The following is a 12,453-nucleotide window of genomic DNA, read 5'->3' on the forward strand; positions in this document are numbered from 1 at the left end:
TGAGGTATCTTTGGAAAATTTAATTTGGACCATAGTTTCTTCTTTTTCTGAAAACATCAAATATCCCCATACATTTTGGGTTCCACAGCTCACAAAGGGGTAGTGTGTTTCCCGCAGTTACATACTGTACCCAGCTTTCTATAGAAAGATAAGACATTTTCCAACCTTGCTTTTGAGTATTTCCTAAAAAATGCTTTAAAGTTTCCTTACAATAAATGGCAAGTAAAACAGAGTAAGGCTTTTTTTTTTTCTCCTTTTCCCCTTTTTATGTACTGCACGTTAGAGGAATAAGGAAGGAAGACTAATTCCATCAGTGTACTAGTAATCCTAGTACCCTGGGGATTACTACTGGATCCTCCAAGGTATATCCCTATTATTGAGGCCCTGATGCACCCCTGCACTGAGGAACCTGGGAAGGGTAAGTGCTCAACAGTCTGTCATAGCCATGTGGGACTGTCACAGCACAGGTGGGGACTGAGAGTTGCCCAGTTCTTCTTGGTGCTTACAGGAGTAACAAAGGAACTAGGACCACCAAACCATAACCAGAGGCCTCCCATGTGGTACTGCAGTACCACAGGTTCACTTTCATGGGCCTTAACAAATGTACATTTATAGACCCAATGTATTTATTTGGAAAAAAAAAAAAAAAAAAAAAAAACACAAGAAAAAAATGCCTTAACTAATTTCTGTATCAAATAATTAGAATGAAAATAAAAGCATTTTTCTGATAAACACATTTTCTATGTTAGATGAAAATAACTCCCTTGCAAGATAATATTGGTAATGTGTATTTGTCACTATTTATATATTTTTGCTTAGTACACACATTTCTTTAATAGCATCATCTGAAGAGCTTTGTCATTTTTCAAACCTGTAGTTTCATTAGCTTAAAAAAAGGATAAGGCAGCCAAATTTAACCAATTTTGGTTGCAGAAAAACATCTCAGGTATTAACTTTCGTCTTTTCAAATGTTAAGAGCACATAATTAAAAGATAAAGTTTCTTCTCTTAACAGGAAACTAAGCAGCTATTGTCATCAAATGTACTTTTACATGTACTTTTTAGTAAAGGGCTCCCTCATAAATATAAAATTAAATTCTTTTGAGGAATAGGTTTGTGATTTTAGTTATGCAGGATTTACATGTATCCATTACATTTTGTAGTAAAAAAATGTGTGGTCTTTGCTTATTTTCATACACAAGTGATTTCTTCATCTCAGCAGGCTCTCACATACAAACGGCAGGCTGGGTTATTCAGCTTATTTCTGAAAGGGGAGGCAGCAACATATTACGTGCTCTTAGAATCCTTGCAAAAACTCCTGTAGCTGGGTGACAATCTCCGTGTCCACTGTTTCCATGAGGGACTGGAAACCTTGTTCTCCTAGTATCTCCTGCTGTGCCTTCAGCTTCTCATAGATGAACTGCTGCAGTGACACCGTATGAACAGGGTCCTTCAAGGCCAGCTGTGGGATACAGAGAGGAGCAAGACTGTGTCAAAAAAGCAAAACTAGTCTCTCCTACCTGCAATTTACTAAAGTTCTTTGTAATCTCTTCCATAGTAATAAAATTGCTTCTGCCTCCCTTCTTACACAGATTCTATATCAGTCTCATGCAGAAAAATCTGTCAAAGAAAATTTCATTCAATTAGTCTAACTTCTGTTCCCTAGGGCCCCTGAACATACTGTCTGACTAGCTGCTTCTCAAGAGCTGGGGAACTCATTCATTTAAAGCATCAAAACCTAGTAGAAAGTATTCTAAAAGGAACAGAACATGCTGAAGAACATTTAAATACAATTGTCTAGCATTCTCTTTAGGAACAGGGTAGGTCACAGTGGCAACTCAGTGATGCCCTCAGGATCGAGAGAGTAGACAATGTTTGCCCTACCCTGGATTGCAATACTATTTAAATTCCTGTATATGCTTCTGGTTGAAATAAAAAAAGGACTCCTCCTCTCCCATTGGGATATCTGGAAAACAAAAAAGTATAACTTCATAAAAAATAACCCGTAAGTCCACTCCCTAAAGATAACAGTAACAACAGAAAAACTTTGGCGTCTTCTATACCTGTGGTATGCACATACACACATACACATAAAACACACCTGGAACCAGGCTAATGTGTGATATTCTGGATTGAATCCTAGAACTATCAGTATTACCAGAAAAGTGGTAAAATCTATATTAAAGTCTGGAGTTTAGTTAATAATAATGCACCAAAGTTGGTTTCTTAGTTTTGAAAAATGTACCATGCATATATCTGAAAAACATAGGGCCAGGCACGGTGGCTCTTGCCTGTAATCCCAGCACTCTGAGAGGCTGATGTAGGCGGATCATGAGATAAGGAGTTCGTGACCAGCCTGGCCAATATGGTGAAAGCCCTTCTCTACTAAAAATACAAAAATTAGCCCGGTGTGGTGGTACATGCCTATAGTCCCAGGTACTTGAGGGGATGAGGCTGTGGTGAGCTGAGATGGCACCACTGCACTCCAGCCTAGGTGACAGGGCAAGACTCCATCTCAAAAAGAAAAAAGAAAAATGGAACATACAATGTTAACATTAGGAGAAATTGGGTGCAGGGGCACATGGGAACTCTTTGTACTATTTGTGTTACTTTTCTGTAAACCTAAAATTATTCCAAATTAAGAAGATTATTCTAAAAAATGGGCTCAGAAATTAGAAAAGTATCCCCATCTGTGGCCATCTGGTATAAGGACAAACTGCTCTACAACTGACATCTCATCTTATATATTAGCTTAAATAAGTGTCCAATAATACAACTTCTAAGCAGCTAGCCTGTATTCAATTTTGAGATAAAAACTGATATCTCCAAGCTCTGAATAACATTCAAGGTTAGTTTTTCTCAAGTTAATGACATCAAAATAACCAGAATATAGATCAGAAAATTTCTGGTTTTGTTCTCTTTCCATTACTTCCATATGCCCCCCTCTTACTCTTGCCTTCTAAGAAAGCATGTGTTCATTTAAGAAATATTTCAAATGAAATGGTTAAGGTAAAATTAGAAACCTTCAGAGGATTCAGTTATTAACAAAAGGTAATTACCCAGAATTCCCAACTCTGGAGTAACACCAGATAAACAAAATGTTAACAACCAGATTCACTTCAAAAGTCCACACATTGGACTTTAATAAGCAAGTGGCTCAGTATTGCTTGCTTTTAAAATTATTACTCTAAGACAGAATGGTTTGAGTTGAAGTGTGTATCAGTTCCCTTTGTTGGTAATGATAGCCTTTTGACACATGCTTCAACCCATATAGTACTTAAGTCTTCAAAAGTGGTTCAAGATTTTAGCTTCTGGGGGGGCTACTTACACATTTCTTGTTCTTTGAGATTTTTCTTCTTTGAAACAAAGTTTTCTATCATATTTCACTATATGAATAAGCAATTTCACCCAGGAAGAATTTAATGAAGCAAAATCTTTCATTTTCCTTATGTGGCATATGTCATTATTCACTTTTTAAGCCTATAGGCCCAAATGTAATTTTTCAGAAACTACTTACTGTAAAGTTATTTTGTCAGAGGCCTTTGAACTACTGCAACTCCATCTTGAATAGGGGCTGGATAAAATAAGGTGGAGATCTACTGGCCTGCATTCCCAGGATGTTGGGCATTGACACAAGATACAGGTAATAAAGACATTGTTGATAAGATAGGTTGTGGAAAGAAGCTGGCTAAAACCCGCCAAAACCAAGATGGCCACAAAAGTGACCTCTGGTCACCCTCACTCCTCATTACATGCTAATAATAAACATTAGCATGATAAAAGACACTCCCATCAGCACCAGGATGGTTTACTTATGCCATGGGAACATCAAGAAGTTACCTTATATGGTCTAAAAGGGGAGGAATCCTCAGTTCCAGGGATTTAACACCCCTTCCCAAAAAAACACAGGAACAATCCACCCTTTGTTTAGCATATAATCAAGAAATAACCATAAATATAGCCAGCCAGCAGCCCTAGGGGCTGCTCTGCCTGTGGAATAGCCATTCTTTTATTCCTTTACTTTCTTAATAAGCTTGCTTTCACTTCACTCTAAGGATTCAACTCTAATTCTTTCTTGCTTGAGATACAAGAACCCTCTCTTGGGATCTGGATCAGGACCCATTTCTGGTAACAATTTCATAAGGAATTTTGCTAAAAAGTATATTTCATCCTAGAAAAATACTAAGTAATTGCTTAATTTAATTTTTATCACTTAAGACATGTAGAACATTTTAGTAAGAATAATAATATATTCAGGCTTCCTTTCCATGAAACTTGGTAGATGACACAAAAATACACTAGGTATATAACACACCAAAAATCTTAAAGGAAAATTTATTTACTACAATGTATCTGACCATGTGGTCTTCAAAAATTTCTTAGTTTAATTAAAATATCTTTGGTTCAAAAATTCCCTTCTTTTCTGATGTCTAATTGTTTTGCTACATGTAACTGTCAATGTCTGAAATATATCTAAAATATGTTGTATGTAAATTCTCCTCCCAACTTTGGCTTAATGAAGAGTATGAGTCCAGGAGATACCAGTCAGAACCCACTTAATCAATACGGCGCAGCAATACAAATTCAGTCATCACATTGTACCCACTGTGAAACCCAAACTGTCCTTTGAGAAGCTTGGAATACAATTTCTAAATGATGAGCTTGTAAGTAAAGGAACTATTTTACATTGCTATGTCTAGAAACACTGGGACCTAGACTTCATGAGATAAGAATGATGGTATATACATGTCTCAGTGAACAAATTAAAATTCCAAGTTAGCAATTATAAACTAGGTTTCCTGATATAATTATTTTTCTTTCCATTAGTCCTTGACCATTATTACTTGGGAATTCTTACCCTAGTATGCCTTTACTGCAATGTGCTTTAAATCTCTCAGAGTAAAGTTGACAAAAATGCACAACTTAAGCAATTAGACAAAGTATTTTAAGCCTAAATCTGAGCAACAGAACATCTGCTTATTTCCTTTTGTTTCAGTATGAAGTGATCCTTGGACCAATTAAGTAGGAATAAAAATACAATATCCACATTTACTAAACTCCAATCACAGGCAAGTCTTGTGCTAGGTACAGGGTAGGCCACTCACATGTATAATTTCATTTAAAACTAACGATAAGAATAAAGGAGGAAAGGGAAGCCTCAGCAACGTCACAACAAATCTTTATATAACAGTAGTTCTTCACTTGGCAGCACAAGGGAATCATTTGGGAAACTTTAAAAAACGCTGATGTCTGAGTCCCACTGCCAGTGATTCCGATTTTAACTAGTTTCAGGTACCAGAATATTTAAAAGCTCCCCAAGTGACTGTGAATCACATCCAAGAATAAGAAACACTGCTATGGAAAAATGTGGGCCAAAAGAGTTTTGAGGCCTAAACTCTCAAGTAAATATAATAAAACATCTACAGGTATTTACATATGCATTAAAATAAAAATATAGACAACAGGCTAAATAAAACACATAACACTTAAAAAAAAAAAAAACCCTTCAGCTAGTAATTATAAGCTCTTTAAACTTAAACCCATTTACTGTTACTTACTTGCCAGAAATCTTTCAGGTTTCCTTTCTCCTTCAGTTTCACTGAGGCAGTTTTGAGAGAGTTTCACTTTACTGTGTGCATACTAGGAAATGTTGATGACTTTTTTTTTTAATCATTGTTTGACTCATCTACCATCCAGAATTTTAATGTACTTCTGATTTTGATTTTCGTTTTCAGAATTCCAAAGGATTCCTCAAACCACAGGGTAAATAAGATTCAAATTTGTAAAGGACCGTCATTTAGGCTCCTTTCCCAACTGGTTATTGCTAGCATATAACAGCAACATACATTTATGTTATCACTTATTAAATTCTCTTCATAGTTGATCTGTTGACCTTGGATTTTTTCTGGCTTAAATTACTGTCAGAAAGAAGAGGCAGACAAGGCCCACCTCCCTTCCCCCTGAAACCCCACCTTCAAGCCTAAAACAGCCTGAAGGCTGATAAAAGGGACTGCAGGTCTCAGAATCTCCAACCAGCCTGGGAGGACAGGGTGGAGCCTTGGGAGGTACAAGCCCCATCTGCAGGGGGAGGAGCCTGACTTCTGCTGTTCCGGTGTGGTAACCTGGGATTCAATCTATGAGATGCGGGACTGTTAACAGGTACCCCTGTCACTTTGCTGAGTTTTTTTCCTTTTTGCCCAATAAATTCGGTTTCCCCTCACCCTTCAAAGTGTCTGCGAGCCTAATCCTTCCGGGTCCTGAGACAAAAACCCGGTTTTTCCTACAACATTACGATTTCAATGACTTCTGAATTTCGTCTCTTCTTTGCCAATACTTAAAGTGACATGCACTCTCTTCTCATCACACTGGTTAGAAACTCCATGTAACAGGCTATTGTATCATCATCATCTCTTCTACTCTTCTTCCTAGGCCATACAGACCACATTTCCCAGCCAATGAAATGTGAGCAGAAATGATAAGTACCATTATTCAGCCTAACTCTTAAACCACTCCTACTCATTCTTTTTCAGTTTTCCAGCTAGACAGAGCCATGTGTTGAAGTCATGCATGACAGTAAGTCTAGATTATAAATTAAAAATAAAATTGTAAGGCCCCCCGATGCCCACCATCCATCTGAATGGACTTTCTCTTTGGCCAGGGCACTCTTAAATGTAACCTGAAAGCCTGCTTCAGGCCACGATAGCAAGTAGGGTGCCTCATTGTACTCTCCAGCATGAACATCAACACAAACCTTCAGTCTCATAAGAGACGTTTACAATTTATTCTCTTGGAAGACTGCTACCTGGAGACTTCACCTGCATGATAAAACTTTGGTCTCCACAGCCCAGACATTTCCTTTCCATTGAACCCAGGTCTTTAGATAAACTCAACCAATCGTCAACCAGAAAAATTTAAATCTACCAATATCTGTAAGTCTCCTGCCTCCACATTTTGTCCCACCTTCTGGAACCAAACCGATATATTTCTTAAATGTATTTAATTGAAGTCTTGTGTCTCCCTAAAATGTATAAAACCAAGATGTACCCTAACCACCTTGGGCACATGTTCTCAGGACCTCCTGAGAGCTGTGTCACAGGTTATGGTCCCTCATATTTGGCTCAGAATAAATCTCTTTAAATATTTTACAGAGTATGATTCTTTCCGTTGACAGGATCATCCCTCAAGACTGGGCATTTTAAGAGACACTCCTGCTCCTCCCTTTCTTGTGTTTTTCCTGAGCGATAAATAAACTATTACATTAAGCTGAGATTCCAGAGGTCTGTTAAAGATGATGATAGCATTTCCTCACATTTAGATTATCCACTATCCTGGTATGTTTGTGCACAATTCCAAATATACACAGTTTATCATAATATTCTATTGCTATTTCAATAAGCAATTTTACAAGGAATAAATGCTAAATTTTACGTTAAGTAAATTTGCTGATAGTAATTTACATTTTTGCATCTATTTTTATTTTAAAAAGCCATCTATAATTTTCTTTTCTGTTTTTTTTTTTCTTGGTTCTAGAATAGTTGAACTAGCATAGAATTATCTATTCCTTAAAATTGGATACAAAGGAAGAGAAGAAGGGAGGGAGGGAGGAACAAAAGAAGAAAAAAGGGAGGAAAGACAAGCTGTTGCTAAAAGAATGTCATTAATAATTTTTTATTTTAGAAACAGTCTCACCCTCTCAGGTGGGAGTGCAGTGGTGTGATCTCGGCCTACTGCAGCCTCTGCCTCCTGGGTTCAAGCAATTCTTCTGCCTCAGCCCCTCAAGTAGCTGGGATTATAGGTGTGCAATAACATGCCTGGCTAATTTTTGCATTTTTAGTATAGATGGAGTTTCACCATGTTGGCCAGGCTGGTCTTGAACTCCTGACCTCAAGTGGTCCAGCTGCCTTGGCCTCCCAAAGTGCTATGATTACAGGCATGAGCCACCTAGCCCGGCCTGTCATTAGTAATATTTAATGAATTAAACCACATTTAAAAAAGACATAGTACATTCTGGTAAAACCACTTGCAATGAGCAAGCAAGAAACACTGAGAGGAGGGGCTTTTGCGGGGGAAGGAGGCAATTTAAAACAGTTCTTCCATGGTTATAAATCTATTTCTATCCGGTCCTAAGTTTCTGATTTTTGTTTTTTTGTAAAATTAATATAGGAAAACTGTTCTGACAAGATTTTTCCATTGATTAGCGTAGACTTGCATGTGTAATACCTGAAGCTGTATTATATGCCTTCTTATCCCTAATATTTTATGTTTATTCTTTAACCTCTTGATTAAATTGGCCAGGTTTATCTATTTTGTAGGTATTTTAAAAAGAAAAACAAGCAAACAATACTTATTCATCAATTTTAATACTTTTCTCCCTTCTAATTTAAAAAATTTTTAGTCTATTAATAATTTTATTTTTCTAAAGGCTGACTTTTCCCCTTTTTCTCACATCTTGACATCAGTAGAGTTTAATTTTCATTCTTTCTTTAATAAAATTACTTAAGGTTAGGAATACCTTAGCTGTCCTCACATGTTTTTATGTGTAATAATCTCAGTGCTGTATGTCATCTACTTCAAAATTTCAAGCTTCCCCTTCAAAATACTATTTAAAAAACTTTATGAAACCAGTATTTCTCTCAACCTTTGTGTAATATCTGGTTTTACTTTAATGTGGTCAGATAATATAACCTGTACTATTTCTACACTGGGAAATTAGGGGTTTTCTTTGTTAGCCTAGAATATGCTTGTTTTTATAAATGTTTCTTGAACATTTATATATTCTACTTATAGAGTAGAATTTTTATACAAATATTAAATTTCCTGATCATATTATTCAGATCTCTCACCACACACCCACTAGATCATCTTACATTCAACTAAACAAAGGCTCACAAGACTACCATAGACTATCCTTAGCATCAGTTAACATAGAAGGCTGCGGGGAAGACTTGCTATCACAAAAAGAAAATGTGTAGGAAAATAAAATAAATTTTGCATCAATAAAAATGTTACGATCTTATATACATTTTTAGAATCCTATAAAAGTATGTTGCTTTTTGAGATAATTTTTTACATGTTTTATAAAAGCATTTCTACTTATAAGTCAATTTCGGCAGTGCAATTAGGACTATCTGCATTCAATTTCCAGCAATGGAGTGATGGCTTTACATTTTAAAAAGTCAACTTTAATATATAACTAAATTAATAAATAATAAAGAACTTTTTCCTTCCATTCATCTTATTGTCATTAAAGTAAAATGGCTACATAAAGTGTAATAGGATATTTAGGGATGTGCTATACACATCAATGTAATGGGTATTAAAAATAACAGATTGCTAGATATCTAGAAGTACCATTATCCAGCAATGCCTTTAATTATAATTACTTCCCTCTCAGAAATATAATTAATATTCATGTTTGTCCACTGTGGGAGAGAATATACTATAAATCCAAACATGTGCATAAAACATTGTTCCTATTATATGTGGATTCCAGGTGATTCAGAGAATGAAAAGAAGATAAAGAGAAACTGTGAAGAAAAATCAGAAGAGATTTCTGTTTGAAATCTAAATGTCATGAATATGCTGAGTTTTCTGGGTATCATTTATTTCTGTCTACACCATTATTACAGGGACTGAGAAATCTGAACATAACAAATATGAGCATCTTGGAACCACAAAGGCAGTTGGAACAATAAGGAGATATAAGGGGAACAGCTGTGTCCCTTATATCTCCTTATTGTTCCAACTGCCTTTGTGGTTCCAAGAAGCAAGATCACTGAGCAAATCATATTAAGAATCTCAAGTCTGTTGATAAAAATTCTCAACAAGGTCAAGCTATCAGGTGAAGGATTGAAAACTGCAGGTGCTATAAAGAGGAAATGTAGAATGGGTTAGTGTCCTCGATCTCTTTCAAAAATATAATTTGATCAAACGGTGTATCATTAATTTATAAAAATGACAAAATGTGATGGAGATGGTCTTTGATCATCTGCTGACATAGCAAAGTTGTTAAGCCAAATTTGGCTCTGAGGCTAATTTTTCTAAAGCAGATCCTGATCTCTCACTGATTTTTTCTTTTTTTTTAAGTCAGAGTCTCACTCTGTGGCTCAGGCTGGAGTGCAGTGGCACAACTTCGGCTCATTGCAACCTCTGCCTCCCAGGTTCAAGCAATTCTTGTGCCTCAGCCTCCCAAGTAGCAGGGACTACAGAGGCATGCCACCATGCCCAGCTGATTTTTGTATTTTTAGTATAGATGGGGTTTCGCCATGTTGGCCAAGCTGGGCTCAAGTGATCCACCCACCTTGGTCTCCCAAAGTGCTGGGACTACAGGTATGAGCCACCGTGCCCAGCCATAGCATTGATTTTTATCACACGTCAGATGTGTATGTATTTCTAAACAAGTGTTATTTGATCATGTTTTGATCTATTGAGGAATTTTCAGAAAGAGCAGAAAACTTTTGGCAAGAAAGATTTGAGATTGTGCTTAGACACATCAAGAAAACTTCCTGGCATTTTCCTACTGCAGGATCCAAACTTGCTCCTCCACCCCACCCATCAACATTTAGCTACCTACAGATTAACTGCTTCCACTCAGTGAACAATAATGCTATTAGACAGACACCTCCACGTAGCCAGTTAGCTGTCCCTGGGCCTCAGTAACAGAAATATCTTCTCTTTGTTTTCTGTTCTGGCTCCTCCTCCTCTCTGTTCTATACCACTGCCACCCCATTCTTCCCCCTCCTCCTCCACCCCATCTTCCACTTTTAATGACTTGTCATGACAAAGTACCTACCTAGATAACCCAAAATAATTTCCCTTTGATCAGCAAATTCCAGTTTGTCATGTGTTAAATTACCAGAATGGAGTCACTTGTGCTAGATACCATGTCATCAAACTAAATTTAAGAATGGGCCAGTTTTCTAAAAATGGGGATTCACAGTAACCAACCAATAAACCCAAGACAGGATGATAGGGAAGCACCCTTTCCCTTAGCTCATCCAAGGTGTTAACCAATCCACTTTTTGTACTATTTTGTTTCCTTGTTCCTGCTCAAGTTACCTTACAAAAACCAACTCTTCTGCCACCTGCTCAGAGCTCCAATCTATTTTGTAGACTGGATGCTGCCTGATTCATGAATCACTAATAAAAGCTAATTAAATCTTTGTAACTCAGTTTGTTGAAATTTTAATCTTTGATACAGGAAACATATTCCCAGGTTCCAGGGATTAGGACATGCACATACTTGGGGGATGAGAGGGATGATTCTACCTGCTATGCTTCTAGCATTCAAGGCCCTCTATAAGCCATCTGCTATTTTGGCACATAGTATGCACCTAATAAATACTTCTTGAATGGTACTCTTGCAATTACCCACTGCTCAGTGAAACAAGATAATTTATACTTGCAAAATCTAAACTCAAACAAAACTACAGCAACAAAACATCAGTGGCTTAAATTCAGGGTTTCTCAAACTTGGCACTAAGAAACATTGGACAGATAATTCTTTGTTATGGGGGTTGTTCTGATACAGACAGGAGACAGGGAAATACTGGGTTCCCTGGCAAAGGCCCCATGCTCAAGCCGGGAAACTCAAGGCCCTAAGTGGGAACAGGCATTCCTGTTTTCATGCCCAAAAGCTTCCATATGGTGTACCACACCCACCTATCCTGTACCCACATAAACCCCAACCCACAACTCTATAAGGTGAAGAACAGAAGAGCAGAACAGCAGAATGGCACAGCAGAGAAGTAAAGAAGACAAGGAGCATCTGAACGCTGAGAGGAGTTCGGCTGGGGCAGTCAGAGAGGCGATTGGCCATTAGATGGCTAAACTCTAGGGGAAGATATACTTCCCACTCCATCCCCTTTCCAGCTCCCCACACATCTTGCTAAGTCATTTCTACCACTCAATAAAACCCCCATATTCAGTATCCTCAAGTCTGTGTGTGACCTGATTCTTCCTGGATGCCAGACAAGAACCTGGGTACTAAGAGGGCACTGAGCTGGTTAACGCTTAAGCCATCTGTAGATGGCAAAGCTAAAAGAGTACACTATAACACATGCACACTTGGGTTTGGGGAGTCACAGGCTACCACCCCTGGCTGCTGTCATGAGGCCAGAGCCTAGGGGTACTTGCCCTGGCTTCTGCACCTACCTGTCTGCATGCTCCCCCTCCCATAAGGGGCTTGAGCACCTGTGAATGAGTCACACCCCTGTCACATATACTGTGAGGGGGGTCAGGTAACTCTCCCATTTCAGTTCTAAGTATTGCAGAACTTTACCAACAGCCTTGACTCTCCCCAATTACTGCCAATAGCACTTCCCTGCCCTGTAGCAATAAAAAAGTTTATCTTCAGACAATGCTGGTGGGGAGGGGCAAGGAGTGGGGCAAAATAGCACCCAGTTGAGAACCACCATTAAACGAAGATCCTCAATTTAATTCATACAATGACATA

At 37.8% G+C, this 12,453-nt stretch overlaps 1 protein-coding gene across 7 annotated transcripts in view; it reads right to left on the reverse strand.

The window, feature by feature from the left end:
* The window catches only part of IPO11 (importin 11), a 221,033-nt gene continuing 208,580 nt past the window's right edge, over positions 1-12,453 (reverse strand). For all 7 annotated transcript variants that reach the window (XR_013532297.1, XM_078365462.1, XM_002744924.5 and 4 more), the window contains one exon: positions 1-1,461. Coding sequence is in view for 6 of the 7 variants with exons in the window: in XM_002744924.5 (XP_002744970.1) it covers positions 1,297-1,461 (165 nt within the window). In the remaining variant the exon portion in view is untranslated. The remainder of the gene's footprint in view (positions 1,462-12,453) is intronic.

This window comes from Callithrix jacchus, chromosome 2 (genome assembly GCF_049354715.1).
Source record: "Callithrix jacchus isolate 240 chromosome 2, calJac240_pri, whole genome shotgun sequence".
NCBI classification, from domain to species: domain Eukaryota; kingdom Metazoa; phylum Chordata; class Mammalia; order Primates; family Cebidae; genus Callithrix; species Callithrix jacchus.